Here is a 24720-nt window from a genome sequence, read left to right as displayed (position 1 = left end):
GAATATCAGTTTAAAGACAGCTAATTAGGATGAGCCCTGTGTAGTTCATAATCTTTAAAATCGCAGTGGAATAACAGCCAATTAAACGGAGCACCTCAAAGGAACTGGGTCTGATTTCTTAAACAGCTCTTAACAGATCAGGCTCCTCCCAATAAAAATGAATAATTGGCCTTTTATCACTCTTTTTTGGAGCTCCCTCTTTACTAAAATATTCACAAAGAAATTATAGAAATAATAATTGAATTGCAACACTCATTGTAATATATATATATATATATATATATATATATATATATATATATATATATATATATATATATATATATATATATATATATATATATATATATATATATAGACACGATATTTACAGAAGTTTAAGCTTTTATTTGAAACACAAGACAACTATAAGCATGGTGGTGGCAGCATCATGCTGAGGGAGTATTTGTGAAGTGGAGGACCATCTCTAAATGCACAGCGAAGGCTAACTGTGAAACCAGCTCCAAATTTAACTTAACCTTATACAAGAAACATGGGAGTCAATCATGCACACTTTGAATGTTCCAACAGTATAATCATCCCAAACAGACAGCAAGTAATAAGCAATGAGAGCCTATACTCTTTAAAATCCCTTCACTGTCCTCCTGTTCAGTTTAAACTCCATTTCAAAATTCTTATATTTGTTTTTAAGCCTCTTTATGGTCTGGACTGCAAAATGACATGGGAGTGGATTTTCACTCCTGTCCCCTCCCACTCCCACAGAAGAAAATCTTGTCCCATCCTAATCACAGTGAAATGACTCCCATTCCACTCCTGATTAAAAAAAAAAAAAAAAAAAGTAAAAATGTTTTTAAAAATAGCAGCGCCTTTCCTTTTGTTTTTATTTATTCTGCCTGAATTTATTTTGAAATCATGCTATTTTCACTTTTTTGTCTTTTAAATTCCAGAAATTTGCACATAACGTTAGAAGTTTGTATGATTATCAAATTTTGAAGTATTAAATCTGAAGCTATGTACAGTTATTGTACAGCTATTCTGACCTCCTCCTCAATCAGTCTCTGTTGGATCACGTCTCTTTGTCTCCTCCTCCTCTGAACCCTCCTTCTTCTGTTACGACTGTTTATCACCCCAGCAGCCAGCTCCCTCGTTAGGACAGCTTCAGCATCTGATGTTGACGGCCTTGTTCCTGCTGCCACAGTCGCACTTCTTGCACCAAACATTATTGGTGTAATTTTGATACATTTTGCCACGGCCCCTTGGAGACTCCTAACTTCTCTGCTCCCTCATTGTATTTTTGTGGTTTATGTCATCCATTTCCACAGACTGAGACAATGTGACTCCAACTCCGGTCAGCTAAAATAGCTACTTTTGCTAACCTTGGTCAACGGTGAGGGGAGGGGCGGAGAGATTTAAGGAGCTTAAGGAGAAATCAAGAAAATAAAGCCAACGGGCCGCTTGACTGTCTTGTATACTGTTACGTTCAATCAAATCTATTGATTAATAGTTTAATGTAAAGATCGATTAGATTAATGAATACTGGTTCCTGTTCTCGTCTGCTGCCGGTAACGTTTTATCCCGTACCGTCCAAATCATGTTATCATTATTAGTAAAGTTGATTCCTATCCCACAGGGATCCTGTGACCCATGGGAACCCAGAAAAAATGTCAGCCTCTAGTCTGGACCCTTCTTATTTGTCTGAGCTGCTTCATCCTTACATGCCATCGCGTGCTATTAGATCAGTTTACCAGATGATCTTTACAGTCCAAAAGACATTTTTTTTTTTTAATCCAGAGACAGAGCCCTTGCAGTTTTGGCTCCAAAAACTTTGAAAGAGTTGCTGCTGGAGGTCAGGTAGGCTTCATCTCTTGCAGTTTCTTTTAAAAACATACCTTTTTTCCTTGGCTTTTACACTGAGTGAGTTGGCATCTGTGCCTTAATCTTTTATCATTTCCATGTACCTGTACCATAATAAATTTTCCATAGCTCCCAAGTAATAACTTATATTTGTTTTATCCCTGTTCTCTTTTACCTTTTTGTATGCTTTGGTCAGCCATCATGTTGTTGTTTTTTTCCAGTTCTTTAGAAATAAAGTGGCATGGTTTGGAGACTTTATATGTCATATTAGCCCTGCAACAGGCAGACAACCACAACACCACTTTTTTTAAATGAGTCCCCTTTTTATATTTTAAATGTCTATCCATGGAGCCACTGTGTGTTTTAACAGCAAGCTATTGCAGAACCAAAGTGGCGTAGCTTAAACTTTGCAGCATTCACCTGAGCAATATGTAATTTGTGTAGGCTGAAGTCTGTTGCTTCATCATGCATGCTTTTCAGATCGATTAAGTCCTTTTAATGCAAGAAACATTGTTGTGCCGCACCCTTAACCTGTTATCTGCATCAGACCATGTTTAACAGCATATTTCTCAGCTCTCACAAACTCTGGCTGGAGGTGCTCTGTGCACACCACAGACTTATGGTGTTTCTTTATTTGCAGCTGTTTAAACTTTGTATCATAGCCGTTGCAACACACTTGTTCTGCAATCCTGTATCACCCGTTACAAGGCATGGTGGAAATGGGTTTGCGGCTAACTAGTGGGTCATGGTATGATACTGGTGGGGTGACTTAAATCCTTCTTTTTGTGTCGGGAACTTTCAGTTGAGCGTGAGGCGTAAGAAGGATGTAAAGATCACAGAAGAAAAGGATGGTCTGAAAGGAGCTATTCTTGTTTGTTTTTTTCCTAACTAAGCAGTTGAGTTTTGTATTATCATCACTCCCTAGATAAAGAACCATTGAAATGATTTGTCAGAATCTCACAAGTGATGGCATGAAATGAGTTTCCATAAACTTCTGACCCTAGTTGTAAGTCACTTTCCATAACACCTTCACAGCATCACTGTGGACGATTCAAGTCTTTCATCCTGTGGGGTATTACAGCTAAATAAATGATACAAATTAACATATTGATGGATTGGCTGTTTATTCACTGGAGGAAAGGACATTAATATTGCAGCAGCAAGTGACTGCATTTATTTGAATAAATCTAACCCAGCTGCATCAGATCAGATCACAAACTAGAACCATGTTTTGCGAGTTAATGCATTTTGTAGTTCAAATGTTTTGATTGTTTTTTCCCCCCCCTCTATTTTGTGTTTGTTGCAGGAGCTGTGGAGGTGAGAAAAGAAGGTCTCGAGGCTCAGATCAATCGCCTGGCTGAGCTGATCGGACGTCTGGAGAATAAGGTAACGAACAACCATTACAAATTGGTTTGTCTTCCAGATAGATCGCAATGATTTAAATTAATGCGGTGGGGGGTTTCTGCAAGCAGAACCCTCATACCTTCATCAATAAAGTCTTGATCTTAAGACAGTTAAGCTATATCAGTTAACCTAAGGCTCTAGGTTTACTGATATAGCTTCAAACATAATTTTAATAAGTAGGTTTAGTCATTTGAGATAACATGTTGAACCTTGTGCTCAGATTAATCACACTGAGCAAAGTAAAGTGTTTTTGTATTTTACTGGTGTGTTGTGATGGCCATTATATTCTGCTGATCTTGGTTTGGCATAGGGTACAATTTTTATCGATCTATACTTCCGAAAATAAATGAACAGTAAAAGTTTTGTTGTCTGATTAATGCATTTTCCACACTATTTTTGGAAAGCATGAAGGCTAAATGCAAATCCTTGACCCCGGATTAAATGTTTTCAATCTTCGGGATAAGTCATGGTCAAAATGTAGTTTTGAGATTTCCTTTTTTATTCCTAAAGCGTACATGAGAACTGTCACATTTTGTGAGATTTTAAGGATTTAATTAGCAAATCTATCAAATCTGCATATAGAATCAGTAATGTCGATTTACCTGTATACATCTGTGGTGTCCAAAGTTTTTGCACTGCAGGCCACAGATGGCAAACAACACAAAGTTTCACCTGTTGAAGGAAGTTGCTCTTTTAGGTTGCTTAGATGCCACTCTATTCATGGCAACCAGGAGCAGAAATTGAAAGCAACCGCAGCCAATAGTCGTGGTAAGGTTTTTGCCTCTTGGCATCGTGCAGAACTCTTGGTAGCTACAGGGAGAGTCTCTTCTAAAAGATGGAACAACATTTTCTACCTCAAAAAAGACATGATTATTGCACAAAGTTATACGGCCTTACCAACACAAGCAACTTTTCTTTCCAGCATTATGTGTATTACATTTGTACAACACTGAAAATTCAATGAACCAGCAACTGAAGGAAAATAATGCTTTTTTTCATTAATTAAGAAACATAAATAACATTTTACCATTGCTGTCTTATGGCCATAATTTGTATTACAGTATAGATATTTCCACTTTGCTCCGGTAATCCACTGTCTCAATGTCACTGATGTGATTTCTGACTGTTTTTGGCTTTTTTTGTCTCCTGGATACTGTGTAGAAAACTGCAACACTACTTTCCTAGCTTTATGATGAATGCATTTCCATTGCTGTGATTGCTGAAAAATATTAGCTAATTTATTTTTGCAAACATGCCACCTCCCTGATCCTATTTGCGCCGATGGTGCAATCATCCAAATTGGCCAATGGGCTCCTGAGAAACTTGTCCTGCACAATATCAAATGCCCAACTGGATAGTTGGAACGGTTTTACGCGTGAAGCAGAGCGTACAGAGGAGAGGTTTTTTTTTTCACCGTACTTCAGCTCTTATTTCCTTTACATCTTGTAAGTGGACTTACTATGTCCAGACTGGGATGCCATTGATCCTGATTATGAAATTCTACCATCAGAAAGGTCTATAATTAATTTAGCAAAGTCGTTTTTTTTTAATACACTACCAGTCAAAGATTTGGACTCACCTTCTCATTCAAAGCTTTCTTTATTTTTATTACTACCTCTGTAGCTCCTTCAAGACCGTTGGAAAACCAGTTCAGGTGACTAACCTCGTGACGTGCACTGAGGAAAAGGCCACTTGTGACCAAGGCAGTAATCAAAACTAAGGATGTGGTATTTAGAAAAAGTATATAATAAAAATGTACAAGGTTTCAAATTATTTCACAATTTCCAGTTTGATACATAATTGTATACACTTTTGAGTCATAGCTTTGACATCTTCACTGTGTATCTAGAATGTAGAAAGTTGTAAAATAAAGAAAAGCAATTGAATGACAAAGGTGAGTCCAAGGTTTTGACAGGTAATTTATATACTGAATTATTATTAATTTAGTAAATATAGTTAATACTCAAACTTTGCCAAACTCTTTTGAATGTTTAGTTCCCAGCTGCAAGGCTGTTTATCAAGTTGTCTATTTTCTCTGTTCATGCTTTCTTTCTGAATTGAGTTAATTAATCTATTTTACTGTATATATGATTTAATAACTCTTATTCTTCAAGAAGTTGTACAGTGATTGTGATGATTCTGGTGAGCCACACTGACGAGAAGAGTGTAGTTCTGTTGTTATTATGACAGATTCATTGGTATTATTCTTGCTTTTTGAGCAAGTCTATACCATTTTTTTCTACATGTGTTCATAACTTTTTGTGACAGGTAGGTTTTGATTGTTGTAGCATTTTCCCTTTCAAAACTTTTACAAATGCTAAATTTCTTATAGGTGAATACATATCTGATGTATTTTTCTAAAACAACCCCCAAAGCCATTATTAGATGGAGTGACCAGCTACTGTGAGATATGAGTGTTGTGCATCAATATACTTAGTTTGTCTATTAATAATAATGAATAATTACAAAAGATTAAATATTAACTGGTAGTCATTTTGATCAAAATTACAAAGTGAATGAACCAACTGATTGTCAGGAAATAATAGTCAAATGTTACCAGTGTCCGTCAGTTATTCTTTCATGAATACCTGCCTGGAGAAGTTATTCGGATGGCAGACCGTACTGATTGTGGATTCAACGTTTCTTCCAAGATGCAGCCTTTTACTCAGCCAGCGAGAACAGGACATCCAAGACATGATCACAGAGGAAATGGAGTAAAACGTCTGATAGAACACACAGGGAACAAGGGAGCAAAAGATAAATACAACTGAAATACCAAAATAAAGCAAAACAAAAAATCCCAGAGATCATGACAAAAGGATATTTTGCCAACCACTGTTTATCTGGATGGCATTCAGATGAACAGGTTTGGGGGTTTAAATATTCCTGCTTTTGGACAACAGGAAAGAAAATGGCTTCAACAATGGAGATTCACTGCCAACTGCATTTGCATCTCTTCTGTTCCTTTCCAGTATTTCACTAAGGACAGAAACACACCTCTCTGGCACTTTGATGTGACAACTAAGTAAGAACAACATACTGTTAAAGAAGAACTCCAAAATCAAGGGTGGCTGTTACTTGGCCACACCTGCAAAATGGACCTAGAACAGCGACTGCACAAGCCTATGTGTTGGCCACAAATCTGCAGACTGGAGAGTCCAACATGATGTCCCAAAGAAAACATGGGGACATCAAGGGGAAGATGTCAAAATGATTAGAAGTGTCAATTTCTTGACCTCAATCCCACAATGGCCAGTGCTGTGACAGGACATCTGGTGGCACTCATAGTATTGGTAGTTATCTGATCCGGTCACAAGCCAGGGAACAAAGAGAAAGAACAACAAAAAAGAAACGGCAACCTTCTGCTGTCCATTCTTGTGTTCCCGGCATTATTTGAGCCTGTCCTTGATGATTTGCTTGGATAGAACAGAAGTGGCTTCTTTGCTGTGCTCGTTGTCAAAAGGCCATTGACCAAAAGTTTTCATCTCTGTGTGAGATCAGATACAAAGAAACCCGTCTGCTGTCAATGCAGACAAAGCTCTGACTTGGTGTCAGAGTCATTTTGTGCATCTTTCAGCAGGAGAGTGACAAATCCACAAGGATATTTCTGGAGATGGATGGACCACCTTTGATGTTCTGAGTCCTCCTTTTACAGCAGAATCTTTAAAGATGAGATTCTTCATAATGCACCAGTTGTTTCAGCTGTAATCTTCACTGCAAAAACAGATCTAAAAATAAGTAAAATGTTCTTAAAGTAGATGTATTTGTCCATGATTTAAGCAGGTAAATAAGATTATCTGCCAATGGAATGAGTATTTTGACCCCTAAAATAAGATACTTAGACATCCTGTCCTTGAAATAAGAGGATGGAGATGAGTTGTTCCTATTTTAAGTGCACAAATCGGTAACACTTTATTTGAAGGGGTGTATATAAGATTGACATTACACTGTCATAAACATGACATAACACCTGCTATAAACATAAATGTACCATTATGAATATTTAGGACTGTTGTCATTAATTGTAATTCGGTAAATTATGACACTATTAAAGCAAAGTTGACATCGTTTAACATGTCTTTGCTATGACAAGCCCTTAACTTAACAAAACCCCAAATCAAGCCCTAAACTTAACCTTGTCTCTGTTAATGTCAAGTCACTTTATGTACACCCCTTCAAATAAAGTGTAATTCACAAATCTTATTCCATTAGCAAATCATCTTATTTACCTGCTCAAAGCAAGGACAAATGCATTCCTTTTAAGAACATTTTACTTATTTTTAGTTCCGTTTTTGAAGTCTTGCTAGCAGCAGTTTGCTGCACATCAGGCAAATTTGTGATAACTGCATGCTTTTCTTTGGGGGTGATGACTACCAACACAAGAATATAGTAATCTTAGTCAGATGTGGCCAGCTTTAATAGTGGTCTAATTTAGTCTAGAATAATTTGATATAATTATTTTATCAGAACTTTCCCAGCATAACCAAGGGGGATGAAATTTGTTTTTTGTTCTAAACTATTTAAGCTTATAAAGCTACTGTATTTTAATGAATTAATGCGCGTCTACCCTATACACAAAGTTGGCAAAATAACAGAACTGCTTTGAAAGTTTTGGCCATGAATCTACAGTTGTCACAATAAAACAGTATGCGTCTGTCAAGTTGAATGCATTTGTGTGCATAAAAGGTTGCTCGTGCCCATACGGCAATTTACTCTCAAGCAATGCGTTGAGCTGCCAAGATTTAGAAGTACCTCTGCTGACCATGCAAACGTTATTCCTTTTAAAAACTGTCATCAGCATAAAGATGAAGAGATGCATTAGAAGTTTACTGATCCACATTAAATACTAGGACTGCGCCGTATTAGTCAAACATGACATTTCAGTGTTGTTGCTGAAGATTGGGGTGTCCGTTTTGATTGTGATTAAAGCTGTTTTCAAATTGCAAGCCGTGGGGCACTGCATAACAATTCAAACCCATTATTCCAAGGAAATGCACAGCTACAAAGGAGGGCTGTAGTTCTAGTTCATCGAGCTGAGCAATACTCAAAACACCATCAGTCTTGTCCGAGTTTAAATAACTTAACTTAGGTGCAGCTTTCTGGCATCATCTAAACGCCACAAATCAAAGTGAATCTGGTATAAGTCCTTGAAAATAACAAAGCCCATCTGGGCTGCGGATGATCCGTTCACAGAGCTGTCCATTCAGAGCTGAGTCTAAACCCCGCCTTCTGAGGAGCTGTTTCAGCTTCTTTCACAGCTTGTGGCCATCAGTAATTCCTGCTGCAGTTCCTGTTAACAGAGCATCAGGAAGAAGAATGGGTTAGAAATAATTTTGGTCTTCATTCAGTGATTATTTGTACATTTAGGGTCTGTTTCATTTGATCCATTCAGACAGGTCTATCTAGAACCAAAATGTTTTACAAGAATAAAGCAGTCAGCTGGAATGGACTGAGGAAGGTGGAGTTTGGGTCGCAGCAGACAGAATTTCTGGAGATGGGCGACAATCAGAGCAAATAGTATTTTCCTCAGAAATCTGGAAACGACCACAGAGCTGTTTAGAAGGTGCAATATTGAGCGTAAATGTTGTGAATGGAGTTTAAACAGACGTGATTCTCCTCATATTAGGCAGTCTCTGTATGTTGAAACAATAAAGGGAGAACAGTTGTGTGGTTTAGGGTTTTTTTCTGTTTTAACCCACTAACAGAACAATAAAGTGGCCACACTCTTTTTTTCACTTTTTAACAAACGTAAAACATCTCTACTTCCATGTCCAGTTGGTAAGAAATCAGACGTTAACTAGATCTGCTCTTCCTGTGTCGATCCTGGTGCACCGCTCGCACACTCAATCATTTACATAATCTCACGTAGGGCTGGACTATATAGAAAAAAATCATATCGATAAAATGGAAATCAAATTGATCGATATTGATAATTATCAACAAATTCAAAATAAATATTTTAAGTGCAGCGCTGGCCATTTTATGCTGTTGCTTAGCAACCTATTTTTAGATACAGAAACACAAACGCTGAATTCAAACTCAACCCTTTATTCAACCAAATTTTTACCAAAACTGCAAATTTTTAAAAAAGAACATATGCTCTCTGATCTACTTGAAGGGGGCGGAGCTTGGTGACGGAGCGTTCCTGGGTCTGCGTTTGTGATTGGTTGGGAGGATGTAATGACTGTAATATTAACCCTTTTATTCCCTTCCCCCCCCCACCTTTTTTTCCTATCATCTATACAAGTCTATCGATCAATATATATTGTTACTGACTTATCGTCCAGCCCTAATCTCACGCTGAACTTTCCATAGAAATTGAGAGGTCTAGACAAAGATGTTTTCATGTAACATGGAAGACAAGCTGCTACTGGCGGTCTGCGGTCGGCCTGAGTTGACTATTACACCGTTTACACTATCCTTTTTTAACCGTGCAGACCAGTCCGAGCTCGGTAACTGAGATAACTTTCGAGTGTAAATGGTTCTCAAACTGAACTGGACCGTGCCAGAGACAACCGGACCACGCTAAATCTAGACCAGTTCCATCGGTGGACTCGGCCCAATTTTTCCCTGGCTCAGTTCTCGGATAACAAAGAGTGCATGAGCAGACCACGTCATCTCCTTACAGTCAACTGACTAATTTTGCGGTTTCAGACATTTATATAAATACTAGCTTCCTTACCGTGACACACAATGTCCAGTGATGATTCTGCTTAGCTGTGTGATAAACCTTAATATCTGTCATTGTTTCCTGCGTCTGTAAGCCCTGATTAGACGTTCGTTTGTCTTATCCGCTTCCCAAAAGCCGACTCTGTCAAGTAAATTCACCAAATGCCTTCTTCGCCTGACTCTTTGCAAAAAGCAATTATAACCAAGCATAACTTCCTGAATGTTACGGGCGCCACCATCTTGATTTGCTTGAGTACCTCCTTCAATCTTAGAGAGCAGTAGTACCGTAGATTGTCACTAGGAGGCGAGGAACCGTGCTAGAGTGATGTGTAAACGGTCGTCAGAATCAAGCTCGGCATGGTTAACTGATCCAAGCTCGGTCCAAGCTCGGCATGGATCGGTTTAACAAGGGTAGTTTAAATGGGGCTTATGACTATCCAGACAAGTCCAGAAAGGACCAAGCCTGCAAAAGAGTGAGTGATGAGACTGGAGTGGCAGTTAGGTGAAAGCATCACTAGGTGGCGCCGTTGTTCTACTGAATTGCTGGCCTGTCGCCCGCTGCGTGAATGCCTGGTGATATGTCAGGTCAGCAAAAGCACGCAAAAGTGGCGACTTTGTGGCCGAATTCGCGTTCAATGTTTACATTCATGTTTTCTAAAACCTGCTACAGGCAGAAAACTTCTGATGCAAAAGCCAATTGGTGCCGTCTCCAATCAGCGATGTCTAATGTTTCCCACTAGTACCTACCTCTTCAGATAGGTTAATGTCATTGTGTTTTTTAAGATGTAGTTGTGGGTTGGAAAATGTTGTAATTTCTTTTACATGTTTTCGTGTTTTTAATTTGTTGTCCTTTTTTTAAATATGTTGTTGTTTTCATTGTTGTTGTGCATTTTAATATATTATTGTTTTTTAATTTGTATTTGTTTCAAGGTAATATTTTTCAAGATGTTGTGGTTTTGAGTAGGTTGTTGTCTTAATTTGTAGTCGTGTTTAGAGATTTGTTGATGTGCTTTGCACTTCAGGGCCAGCGTAGATAGTCAATCCTAAAGAAAAAAACGGAACAAAAGTATCAAGATTCAAAGTCAGGATCTCCAGGAAAATGAGGTGGCGACTCAGACCTCCACGCCACTAGTCCCATACTTTATACAGTCCCTTAGGATTATATTGTTCAGTCCATCCACCACGCACGGGAGAATGTCAAGTAAAAACATTTCTGCTTTTTCTCTGGAGAAAATTAATTACATTTGGTAAATGTTGCTCCTGCTGTAATAAGACTATGCTTTAATGTTGCTCATTTCTTTTAAACACCACAACGCCTTATCAAGTCATGCTCTTGCTAAACGTCTGCACTGTGTGACTTGTATTTGTACAATAAGGAATGAAACAAAACTAGGAACACCAAAGCTGCATGCAGAGAACAGGAGAACAAAACAGCGCTGGATGAAAAGAGAAAAGGAGTGAAAGAGGGGCTGTAGACGGGATAAGCAAGGAGTTCATTATTAAGAGGGAGGGATAAAGGGAGGGCAGGTTCTAAAAAAAGAAAAATACTTAACTATTTCACTTCGTCTTTTTCCTGAGGCACCTCCAAAATTCAAGACACCACCTTATCTTCGTCATTGTTTGTTCATACATCCTTCATCCCCTTCTTTAAATTTTTTTTTTTAAGTACTAAGCCTTTTAACACTAATGGACCCTCAGTGCGCTTGGCTCACTTTGTAAAAGCAAGCAGCTATAACAGAAGGAGTAAAGAATAACAAAACACAATATGCTGCCAGGGGGAGTAGGTGGACGAAGATGTGGAGGAAGGAGAGAACATGTTTTCTCACTCCCCCGTTAAAATAAGCCTAAAGCCCAACTGTGAATTCATATAACAAATGACTCAGGTTTAAATAAAACAATTTCCCACAGTCCAGTGACCTCAATTTTGGCAGCAATGATTGAAACACCTTTAAAGAGATGTTCTTTAATCACTTGTGGCCCCCAAGGCCCCAGAGAGCCCATTACTCCTACCTGGTTGTTTGAAGTCATTGTGGCTTGAAGAAAATCTCTTTTTACAGCTGATTAAACTCAGTGAGGCTCCGTTTTCTTGAAACACACTCGTACAGAAAAGAAACTGTTCTATTTGTGTTTCAGTCACTTCTGCTCCACTCTCAGAGGATCAAGTAAAGATGGCAGTAATACAAAAAAACAAACATACTAAAAACAAAACACAAATAAAATGGCAGTGATGTTTTAATTCAGCCATTTGCTTCAGGGTTTAAGGAATAATCACAGCATCCTTTAATCTCTTAAAATTCAATTTCAAACAGGATTCTCATACCTTACCCACACTTAATTTCTGTTTTTCATGCATTTTTTGAAGTCAATGTCAAAGCTTTTCCAGCTCCTCACTGTAAAAATGTTTATTGGGATATTGAGGTGATGGACTAACATGCAGCAGAGAATAGTCAAAAAGTAGATAGAAATTTATACAGGGATTTCAATACTTTTTACAGATAATATTTGAAAAAAGTTGGATCTATTTGTATTCAGTCCCCATGAGTCAATAGTCTGGGGGCCATCATTCGACTCCAATCCTGTCTGCAGGTCTTTTGGAGAAGGTCTCTAACTGCTTTTCACATCTCGAGATGAAAATGTTGTTTGCAAAATAGCTCAAGTCAACTTGAACATAAATTTAAAACTCTTGCCATAGTGTAATTGGGTTTATGTTAATAAATATGCCTTGATGTAAATCGTTGCATTGTTACATTGCGGCCACCAACAGGTTTTCAGTAATGTCTTTTTTAGTTCTGTTTATCATGCCTTAAGCATTGATCAGCTTTTGTACTCCTGCTAAAAAAAAGCATCCACAGCATTATGCTACCAACTCTATGTTTTAACATGGGAAGGCTGTGTTTAAAGGTTAATTTTCTGCCACACAGCGATTTGCATGCTGGCAAAAAATATGTATTTATTAATTTGCAATGAGCACCTCTACTGTGTTCTGCTCATGAGTTTTAGGAAATAGCAGCTAGACTTAGTATGGCTGTTTTTTTTTAACAACTTCTTTAATCTTGCCAGTCATACATGTGGGCAAAGTTTGTAGAGTTCACATCAAATAGTTGTCCGGTCAAAAAATATTCCCAACTGAGCAGAGGATCTCTGCAGCTCCTCCAGAGCTACCACAGACCTGTTCCTTGATCAATGCTAACCTTTCCCAGCATTTCAGTTCAGGTGAACGGCGTGTATCAACAATACATTTGAAGTTCTTTAATTTTTCCATTTTGGGATAATGAATTGAACAGTTCTTTGTGAGACATTCAGAGTTTGGGAAATGATTTTAGAATCCATCATTGCTTTAAACTTCTCCACAACTTTTGTCTCTGACCTTTCTGGTGTTTTCCTTGGTCTTCATGACATTGTTTATTCACAAATATTCACCAGCAAACCTCTCCAGATCATCTGTAACTAAGAGATTAAATTACAAATACCCAGACTGGATATATACATTATATAAACTGAATGAGGGCAGGTAGATATGATGGAATTATATTTATCTTAAAGGGGACATGTCATGCTTCACAGTTCTTTGTTTTTTCCATTGAAATTATTGATGTGTGGTCTATATCAAGTAGAACTGCAATGCTTTGGTCTGAATTCCTTGTTTATTTACCCCAACGTTACCCCTTTTTTTTTACCCCTTTTCTGAGGTGAGTCTGAGAGCAACTCATTTTGGTGCTGTCTCTTTAAATCTAAAGGAGGCACTTGAAACACTGCGTTCCACTACACCCCGTTTGTATAATATGCTTGGGGACAGTGTAATAAATTGTGTGGGTTAAAATACCCAACAACCAAACATTTTAATTTATCCACTTGTAGCTTCACCATTCTTCAGCTTGAGTTACAAAATCACTCCAACAAATAAAAATGGAGGATTTGCAAAATTGTTTAACAGCCCCACAGCGAATACTGTTACTGTCCTGATACCCAGGGGTGTGATTACTTATGTTAGCTCCCTGGGCATCCTTCAATGTGGTTATTTTGTTATACTTATCCTTAGATCCCCATGCTTATCTTTTATTTAGTTTTCTGTTCAGCATTTGTTTATTATTATTATTTATTGTAATTGTTACATTCAGTTTCTGTCTGGTTTGCTATGTTATTATTTTAGTAGTCATGTTACAGTCTTATTTTTTGCTGGCCTTTCTTTAGTTTATGTTCTAGTATTTATATTACTCAGATTTCGTTAGCTCACAGCCTTTATTTTTTTCTGTGGTTCAGTTATCTGTTCTTTCTTAGTTAGATCCTTTCTCCATGTCAGACCATTATCACTATTCCCTGTTAGGTTCTGTTAATTATCTGCCAGTTCAATCTCCCATATTTCCTCCAGCCTGATTGTATCCCTTAGTTCACCTGTTCTGGTCTTGTTCCAGTCATGTTCCTGTAATTCTGTAAGCCTGCATTCTTTATTAAATTAGCGTCATCTTCTTCATGCAGCTCCCGAGCTCTTGTCTGCGTTCCGGTCCAACCACAACAAACATGACGGTGACATAATTGTTCCAAGAAATAATAGAGAATAGAGGAAAATTAATGGCTGAAAAATATGACTAAGTAAGAATATAAAGATATCTTTGCAGTACCTGTAGAGAGAACATCCACATTTTTTGCATTCCTAGAAACCCCAGGTACAAACCAGAAATGTATTTAAGGGCTGAAAAGGGGGATTTTGCATAATATTTTCCCTTTTAAAAAAATCTTACACTTGGTCTCATTTTCCTTCCACTTCAGTATTTTGAATTTAACTTATTTCATCAGAGGTGAAGATGAGAGTCTTCAATTCAAAACCTCTGCTGATGTTTTTTGTCTGGATTGATGTATATGAAACCAGTCAGATGTCCAAGGGTGTAAACTTCAGAGTGTGACTCTAAGTCCAACTTTGCTACCTAACTAGAAACCTGTAAAGTTGAATGAAAGCTGGAGTAACATGTGGCCTTTGTTTGGTATGGGTAAGAACCCTGGCTGCCAAGGGTTTGGTACATAGTGGAACTTTAGCCGAGCTTTGTTTTATTTTTTCATTTATTTATGTATTTAATAAGAAAACAACTGAGACATAAAAATTAAAGTATGGGTTTTCTGGCCAAGATGAACCCGGACCTAAACTAAGTAGTCCTGACAAGATACTGCTTTTGTTCCCAATGGGAGGATAGCAATACATTTATGGAAGGGTCTGCTGGTCAGAAATACTGGTCTGAAAACTAAAATACAAAACACAACAAAAATAAGGTCCCACTGCTTCCCCTATAGGATTCTTATAATAAAATGTTTTAATAAAACTAAACAGTTTCTACACCATAACCTGTGATCTATCTCAAAATCTATCAGGCTATATGTTCAGAAGTTTGTGTCTCCAACACCATAATGAAACTGAGTCTCCACAACTTAAGAGAACTCAAAAAGTCTTTGGATCTGGGTGTATTAAAAAAGTAAGATGGTACGTGACACTGATTAGGTCATGCTTTTGAAAATTATTGACAAATTGTGTATTTTTAATGAATGTTTAAAACGTTTGGTCAAAATTACCAATACAGTTATAATGCATAGTAATACAATGCAGCCCCAAAATGATTGGCACCCATGACACATTTTAGATTTGATCTTTAGAGAGACACTTGTCTCTCTAAAGCTCGTCGTTCTGCCAATCACGGGACAATAGGTAAAACCCAGAGAGGAGCCACGTCTCCAACAGGAACGGAAAATCGTTTCACAAGACCTCAGAATAGCCTTGATCCGCGCCAACACGCCACTTCTTTCTCCTGGGACGCTTCGCCTGCACAGAAATGACAGGCATGCGACGCAGGTTAGCCGGTATGTCAGAACAGAATACTGCTGGGCTCGAGGATTTACCATCACGCTTCCCTTTCAAAATAGACTTACGAGAATACCCAATATTTAAGAGAGGTTGGTGATCATAAATCAGAACAGCAGAAACATCAGGCCGACAGATGAAGTACAATTAAACAGAAGCAATCAAAAAGAGGATCAGACCTGATCGACGTTAAGCCGCACAGGGTGGAGCCGTCTTGTCATATTACATGACCTGCAGTACAGACTATTCTGCAGATAATGTTTCTGACATCTTTAAAACATCCAGGAAATTGTTCTGAATCATATTTGTCTAGTTTCTAATTCTGACAGCTTTTAAAAGAAGTGACAGCTAATTTATGAATAGTTAAAACTTTGCATAATAATTCAATACATTATCTCGAAAAACACCTTTTTATTCTTTCTCAATGACAAAACACTGAGACCTTACCTACTTCCAGCTGGAGGCGTTTCGAGTGTTTTGGAGCTGCCCTTTTCTTTGAAGCTTAAATAATAGTGTAGAAAAATTAGGGATCCTCCTCTGGCCTTGGTTGTTTAATGTGCTACAAAAACACACTTTTTCCAGACTTGTAATCCATAGGATAATCAGCACCTGATGGCCTCTCAATGGGTAACCTCCTAGAGCTGTCAAAAAAAGTTAAAATAAATAAAAACACAAGTTCTGCCCAGTTGGATCTTTCAAGCTTGATCAACTTTTTTTAGATTGGGTGTTTATTTTGCTTATTCAACGCACACCTGTGCAAACAACAAAACACACTAAAACCAATAAGGTTATTTTTGTACTGTTAAAATATTTGGTTCCTGATCCATAGAGGAAAACCATCGAGATTTCCAAACCCAATACTAGAGAGGAAGCAATTAATGTGTGTTTTTCGTTCTTCCAAACTGTTAAGATTAAAGTCATACAACATAAATATATAGTATGCAGCAAATATTTAAATTCAACATAGCACAGAAAAAAACTGATTGAACTTTTGAGAAAGTTGGATTTTTAACTCTGCAAATAATACTCTGAACTTTCATCCTGTTTCCTGTTTATTTTTTTCTTTACATATTTTATCATTGAAATGCAATTAATTATTCAAATCTTTGTTATCCTCTTCTATTCAGATCAAATATAATAATTTTATTTACAAGCTTTTTTGTGAGGGGGGGATTTAAAGAAACCGCACCAAAACTATTTCTTCTCAGACAAAGCCGGGCTGTTGAAGCAACAACAAAGAGATATTCAGACCAAAGCATTGCAGTTCCACTTTTTATAGACCAGATCAGAATGACTTAAATGTGAAAAGGAATGCTTTAAAAGCAAGCTATGTCCCCTTTAATAGATTCAAGACTAATAAACTTCAATAGGGCTGATAAGGTATTTGAGATGTGCATAATAGAGTAGCATGTATCACATTGTGTTGTAGGATTTTCTTTCTGTGGTTGAAATGTTTTACTTTAATGAAAGGAACAGAATAAATGTGCTGGAGCACGGTGATGGCGCAGGGGTAGTCGGAGTGCCTCTCCCTCTCTGAACCCCATTTACTGTCGGCCTACTTTTAAATAAAAGCCACTACTGCAACAAAAAATACAATAACCGCGCCGGTACAGTCCTCTTCCAGTGTCAACAGACAGCACTAGTAATTATTTCATAAAAAGAATAAGTTTTTCAGCAAAGCTTTATTATTTGACTTTGCACTTTTAAAACAACGACAGCTCCAGGACAAAACACACATGTCTGCTGGGTTATTTACAGAATACTGCAGAAAGAATATGAGCGTAAGATAAGTCTGCACCAAGGCATCCTAAAAGTGTCTTTGTCCTGCGGTTTGTTTGACTGCTTCCAGCCCAGATCTCTGTTTTTCGACACTGTGCAGGTGTCTGGAAGAGGAAATTACAATATCACACTGCGTCAGAGCAAATCAAAAATTGTTTACTGAATGAATAATCGGTCAACCACACACTGAGTAATGTTATATCTGGCAAGATGAAAATGGTGCCCTGCGCTGGCACTGCTGCTCTGATAACACGCTGGAAATCCTCTTACCTGCTAAAAAGGTAAATTCATACTGCCTCTGTTGCTGGGTGTCGCACTTAGATTCTCCTGCTGTCTTTCATGTTCTCAGTTTGCAAACCATCATTATTTATTACCCTCTGGGTTCTTTGCAGGAAAACCGAATCCTTGTTTTTTACAGGGGCTTAGTGAAGCATATATAAAAGGACGCAGGCTGAACACTGAGAATCAATTCATTTTCAACTAAAAAAAAACAAAGTTGAGTGCATGCTTCGCTTATACATTCCCTATAAAGAAAGCTCAACTTTATTTGTATAGTAAAGATTCAATCTGTAAGAAGGATGAAATATCTACACCAGGTACAGGAGGATGCTTAATCTAGATACACATGGTGTTTGCTGGCCAACATTTAGCCACTATGTGGGACCTGTGCACCCCACCGAACCGTTGTAGCTGTCTTGACTGCTTCTCACATGCAACACATTCTGTTTAAAGGTGAGACTAATCTTTTGTGCTGAACAACAAGCAACACAAAGCCCCTTCTATTTCAGTCCAGCTGTGACTGTGCTGTCACTTTAAGCCTGAATTCATAATCGCTGAGCTGTGTGTGTGTGTGTGTGTGTGTGTGTGTGTGTGTGTGTGTGTGTGTGTGTGTGTGTGTGTGTGTGTGTGTGTGTGTGTGTGTGTGTGTGTGTGTGTGTGTGTGTGTGTGTCAGGGTTTTCAGCACAACAGCCCCCATTTCCTGACGTTTCCCTTCTGTGTTTGGTAAAAATCAGTCACCCTCTGAGTCACACAAACAATACACAAACTGCATTTTTCTTTTGTCACCTCAGTGACGGAAGGCGACAGCACTTACTGTTGCTTTTTCGAATGGGTTTATGTAACCTTTGAGTCACCGAGTGTCGAAGCGAAGGAGAAAAGTGGAGATCAATTTCTTATTATTTATTGATTGTTTAAAGAACACCCAGTTGTAACTAGATTTATTTTATGTCCCGATTATTTAACCTGAACATTGTAATCAATGCTCAGGTAAATAAAGGCCTTTCCAGTTATGTCTTTGTATAAAATTTTCTGTTTCAGAATTACATTTGTTCAGTGTCATGTTCTGTGGCTTCCATTTACCATCGTTTCACATTTAATCCTGCAACCCTTTGTTGGAAAATGTTTGTCTGAAAAACGCCGCCTCCTGCTTTTCTGCCTGCTTCTGCTCTCATCCTGCGCACCGACACCTCTCGTTGTGCTTTTAGCTGCTGCTGTTGTAGTTGCCCCTGTTGATTGACACGTTGCTGCTCTTGTTGTTGTTGTGTTTCTGCTTACAGACGGTCTGGCTTGATCTGCACCAGAGGCTAACAGATACAGATGCCACCCCGAGCGCAGTAAGTAGATCCAACATTGAATGAATACATCCTGAGTGTTACGTCATTGCACGCAGCCTCAGGTCCAGCGTTGCTTTCCTGTGGGGTCCTGAACTAATAGCGATCTCAGTGAGTGCATCACGGATGGGATCTCTGTTATTTCCCTGGAAACACAGGGGGCCTTATTTTGTTGGTCTACACTTTAAAAGTGTATACAAATTGAGTAAGAAAGTCTCCATCTTTTAAACAGCTGCAGATGAAATAGCCACCATATCAACTGTTTTTAGAGCCATGCTTGTCTTCGATGATGATACAAAAAGGGGTTTTCTAAAAAAGGTGTTTGAATTAATTGACAATATAATCATTTTTAAATACAGAAGCACAGACGGAAAAGCGACATGCAGAGCCTTGCAAAATAAAGTACATCCCATATACTGTTTTTCCACATTTGTTCACATCATAACCACAATGGTTTCTTCCGGTTAAAGGGGAGTTTTCCTCTCCTCTGTTGCTACATGCGTGCTCAGTTTTGAGGGATCGCTGCAAAGTAAACGACACAATGCAAGCGACTGTCCGATGCCGCTGCATGCTCAGCCAGGCGGATGCTGCAAGTCGATGAATTGATGCAATCTGCTGGGTTTCCTTAGATGCAAAACTTGTTCACCAATTAGAATTAAAAGCTGAACTTTCCTGCAATGATAATGAGGATCAGTTGGAAATCTTATCTGTCTGCATGATTTGATTGAATTGACTTTTTTCTGTGAAGTGCCTTGAGACGAGTTGTGAATCGGCACTACATGAATAAACCAAATTCCTTACAAGTCTGGCGTTTATGAAAGAGTGGTAAGATGAAACTAATCCTTAAAAGGACACAAGAAGTCCTGCTTTCTGTTTCCCATAAGCTATATTTGGGAGACAAGAGAAGATGCTTGGGTTTGACCACAAAACTACAAAACACTGTGTGTCAGAAGACTTGCACTGCTTGAAGCAAGATGAGGGCAGTGTTATGCTGTAGGGTTGCTATTCTTCAGCAGAGACAGGAAAGCTGATCAGGTTTATGAGAAGATATTGGGAACAACAAAGTGGCCAATCTCAGGAGAAAATCTAAAGACTTGAAACTGACGTGAACATTTAGCCTCCACCAGAACAATGACCCTAAACATACACGTATAGCTCCAACAATGTGAATATCGTGAAAGTGCAGTTCATATTCTATATAGAATTATTAATTATTATATTTCAAGCCTTTATGTCTTGTGATTGTGACAATTGTGGTTTATGGATAATGAAATCCCCAAATTCAGTGTCTCAGAAATTAGACTGTTGTGTGAATGTTGTAGCATATTCAAAGCAAGTTGAGTGGAAGGAAAAAGTATGGCAGAGAAATATTTTAATGTCACAGGCATCTTACCTGGGCTAAAGAGAGAAAGAACTGGACTGCTGCGCAATGGTCCAAAGTACAATTTTCAGATTAAAACAAAGTTTACGTTTCATGTGGAAATTTCTGTTTAAGATATAATATTTATTGATCTTATGTTATACTTTAATTTCCTGAGACACCCCAATTTGAGGTTTACTTTATATGTAAGCTAAAATTATGAAAATTACAAGAAATTGTTGAAATATTTCACTCTGTGAAATTAATTTGTATGAGTTTTCCTGTCCAAATTGAGTAAAAATTTAACTTTTTCACAATAATCTATTTTTGTAGCTCTATTTGTAAAATCAGAGCCACATTGGTGTGCTATTATAATGACCCAGTCAGGGTCTAGACCAAAATCCAATTACTCTGGCAAGACTTGAAAAATTGATGTTCACAGACACCCAATATCCAATCTGACAAATATTGGGCTCTTTTGCTAATAATGTGCATAAGTCTCATGCATAAACCCCCAAAAACCTGCAGCTGTAACTGCACCAAAATGTGGCTCGACCAAGTTTTGACTCAGGGGGCCTGAGTACCAATACATCAAAATTTTATCTGTAGATAAGTTTAAAAACCATGGTTAATTTTTTTTTTCTTTTAATTTAATCATATGCTAGTGTCAAATAGAATTACAATATGATACATTGAAGTTTGTGGTGACAACATTTGAAAAAGTTTAAGAAGTTAGACCAATAAAGTTATAAAATTTTTTTTTTTCTTTTGATCAAAAGAAAAAAGGAGGAGGAAAATGTTTAACGCAAGAACAGCTCAGCACATCTGACATATAGTAAAGACTGTTACAATTAAGCTGCTTATTTTTATAAAACAACCTGTGATGTTTCCAATAGGGTAAAAAGCACTTTGTGCAAGCAACCTATGAATCAACGAGACATTTTTTCTCAGTGAGGCAGAATAATTAAATTCTTAGAAGATCCACCAATAAAATCCAAAGGAGAAAAATGTAAATCTTTTTGCTTGTTTTGTCTTCTCAAACTCTCAGAAATCTCAAACAGAGAAAAGCACATAGAGTACACAAATAGAGTAAAATGCTACTTGTCAGTTTGTTAATTTAAAAACAAAGTTTGGCCATCTGATTTGACAGCACCTCTATTGTCCATCATTACCAACAACCGCTGCTGGCTGTTTAAAGTGCAACAATCAGTCATGTGGACCTTTAATCTGTAATCATTTTTATTAAACTGGGAGAAGATAATCTTGTTCCATCATCCCCCAAAACCAACAGCAGAAAGTGCATCGCATCTTTGGATGATCCAAACTGAGGGTGAAATGCACTCCCGCATCCTTTTTTATGTTAAAAGCAGTCATGGTGGTCACACAAAAACAGCTGAAATACGCTTTTTTGAGGAAAGGCTTAAAGCAATATTAATGACTCCAAGATGTGTTTTTATCAGCCAGCCTCTTTGCGGCTTTCAGCCTATTGGTTTAAAAAAAAGTAACCTTGATTTTATGTCCTGATGCATCTCAGAATCCAAGTAGAAAAAAAGTAGTAGGTCCTTTTGGACAGGTTCTTACTTGTTCAAATGTACCTTAAAATGCAGTTTGTCACTCACTCTGGCATTGACCACTAAACAAAATCCCATTTTAACTTCAACTTTTCATGGACAAACAGTCATCTTTAAAGAATAGGACAGGTTCTGTAGTTTGTATAAACTAAAAGCAAACATACAACTAGACATTTTGCATGTTTTTCATGAAGTGCTTTATTCTCCTTAACTTATTAAAGGATATCTTGTAGTAAAAGTAATAAAGTGCTAAGGTATATTAAACAGCAATTGCTACACAACCATAACATTCCTGAGTCAACACTAATTTCACATCTAAACGTTTCTGTGTATTTGTGTGTGAAGCTTTGCACTTAGTTTCACGTGGATACGTTTTACAACAGTCAATGGAGCAAATCAAGCGGGAAATGAGGCAATGCACTTTATTCTAAGTGTTTTCCACATGCTATGCTTTTCATTTTGGCACCCGATTCTCAACTCTGACTGCACTGACCTGTTTTTGCTTGTGGTTGCAGCCACAAAGACAACAGTTGTAGAAATTATTGAAGAAATGGATACAATTATTCCTAAACAATGAATTCCAGGTCCTAATAATATTAAGGTTCTACTCAAAACCTTCAAATGAAAAAAAATAAAAAATATCAAAGGGAGAAATCACATATCTAAAGATGCTTCTAAAATAGTAACAAGGATGTTTTCATTGGACTGCTGCAGATTTGACAGGTTCAGTCAAAAATGCAAAGCAATGCTTGATCAGATTCTAAAACTAAAACCATTAGTTACATAATGGCTCTTGATTCCTGATTCTATCATGAAATTTTGGGGAGACAATGGCTCAGCATTCACATATAAAACACAGACGCAGATCAAAGACGTCCATGGAAAGACGAAGAATGAGCATTCATAGAGGAGACCCTGAAAAAATGCACTCTAAAGAGAAAAGGCTAAAGTTAAGCTGTACAGCAGAAGAAAATGTCTTATCAGCAGGGTAAAAACACTGTGCAATTATTAATAGGCATTAAGGCATATTCGGATAAGAAATGAAATGGTTAAGTTGAATGTACCAAGCAACACTTCTTGAGAAGCTAAAAATTTGCAAATAGTTCTTAGCAGCTGATGAAAATTATCAAATCAAAAAGACAGTCACAGATACTGGGCAATTGTGCGTACCAGACAAATACTTCTTGAGGGCAAAAAGTCATTAGCAAAAGTTGAAATGTTTAAGTTAAAAAAATACAACTTGTATTAATTCTCAGGGAGCACAAACACTCCCTGAGAAGCTAAAAGTGTGAAATAGACATTAGAGACGATGTAAGTAATTCTCAATTGGATCGAGAACCGGTGGAACCAGCAGGGAACGGTTGCTTTTACAGCTTTGGGAAAGAAGCTGTTCTTAAGTCTATTAGTTTTTGATTTAATGTTCCTGAAATGTTTTCCTGAAGGAAACGGTGTAAACAGTGCATTGCCTGTGTGGGTCGGATCTGTGACAATATGTCTGGCCTTTTTCTGTCCTCTTGAAACATAGAACATACAAATCACCACATCAGTTATCTTTAAATAAGAAGTACAATGCATAAAAAATTCAAATAAACCAATCACTTATTCATACATACATAAATCAGCATACTGGGGAGATGGAACTTGCTGACTGGTGAATTTAGTGCCCAGTTTGCTCTTGCTGAACATACTTTAGTTTCAAATAAGGCATATGTTCCCACACTTGCAATAGTACTTCATGCCCACAAAAATACAAACAAGCAAGATTCATGCACCGCAACATAAAAACATAAAAAAAAACAGTGTTGTTATAGAGAAAAAACGTTTTGTGTAACAACATTAAGCAGCGGTAAAGTACATATAAATATCTAATTAAGATAATTAAAAAAACTTTATAAACTTAAGATAAAAGAAGTCTGCTTAGGTAAAAAAAATAAAAATACTAATGTCCTCTTACAGCCTACAATGCTGTCCTTGTTAAGGCCTAAGGCGGGAAAGCATCCAATTATTATCTTGTTTTGGAAAATCAGATCCACCATCCTTGAGCATAACAACAACACAAGTAGGCAGTTATTTATACCATCCACAAATAATGTGAAATAAAAACTCAACTCAAGTTAGGTATATTTTTCTAATAAATTTATTCTAAATGGGTCATACAATTTCACCTTGCATTCTGCTTTGATCAAAAATATAATTTTTTTCTAAAAGGTTCAAAGCCATTTTTTTTATTTTTTTTTATTTTTTTTATTTTTTTATGCACTGAACACGATGTTTTAGCATCTGACCCCAGATCTTCTATCTGCAGGGTACCATTGTGATAATCACATATTGCTCTTTTGCCTGCAGCAGTCGAGCCACTTATAGCTTCCCATTAGCTGCTGGGAAGCTGTGAGACGTGGACTAAATTGCCTTGTTGTCATGGCCACAGACATAAAACACTGTTTTTATTATTTGCCATATTTTGCACCACCATCATTACAGAGTGACCGTGGAGAGGGACATATGAGGAAAAAGAGGGTTAGAATAGCATAAAATGAAAGCCCAACTGGCTGTAATTTAAAGCAGGGCTCTAACTGTTGATAATGCAACTAAACTTTCGACCCCTTAAAGACCACCTATGCAAGTGT

The 24720-nt window shown here is 37.5% G+C and overlaps 1 protein-coding gene across 2 annotated transcripts in view; it reads left to right on the top strand.

Annotated features, from left to right (window-relative positions):
* necab2 (N-terminal EF-hand calcium binding protein 2) overlaps positions 1-24720 on the top strand; it is a 181081-nt gene that overhangs the window by 117665 nt on the left and 38696 nt on the right. The window contains exons 8-9 of one of the 2 annotated variants that reach the window (XM_036152091.1): positions 3161-3240; positions 19109-19165. In XM_036152091.1, coding sequence (XP_036007984.1) covers positions 3161-3240; positions 19109-19165 — 137 coding nt within the window. The remainder of the gene's footprint in view (positions 1-3160; positions 3241-19108; positions 19166-24720) is intronic. The other variant, XM_036152095.1, reaches the window with a different exon arrangement.

Source organism: Fundulus heteroclitus, chromosome 2, assembly GCF_011125445.2.
Source record: "Fundulus heteroclitus isolate FHET01 chromosome 2, MU-UCD_Fhet_4.1, whole genome shotgun sequence".
Taxonomy (NCBI): domain Eukaryota; kingdom Metazoa; phylum Chordata; class Actinopteri; order Cyprinodontiformes; family Fundulidae; genus Fundulus; species Fundulus heteroclitus.
The sequence above is the reverse complement of the archived record's forward strand: the minus strand, read 5'-3'. Positions and strand labels throughout refer to the sequence as shown.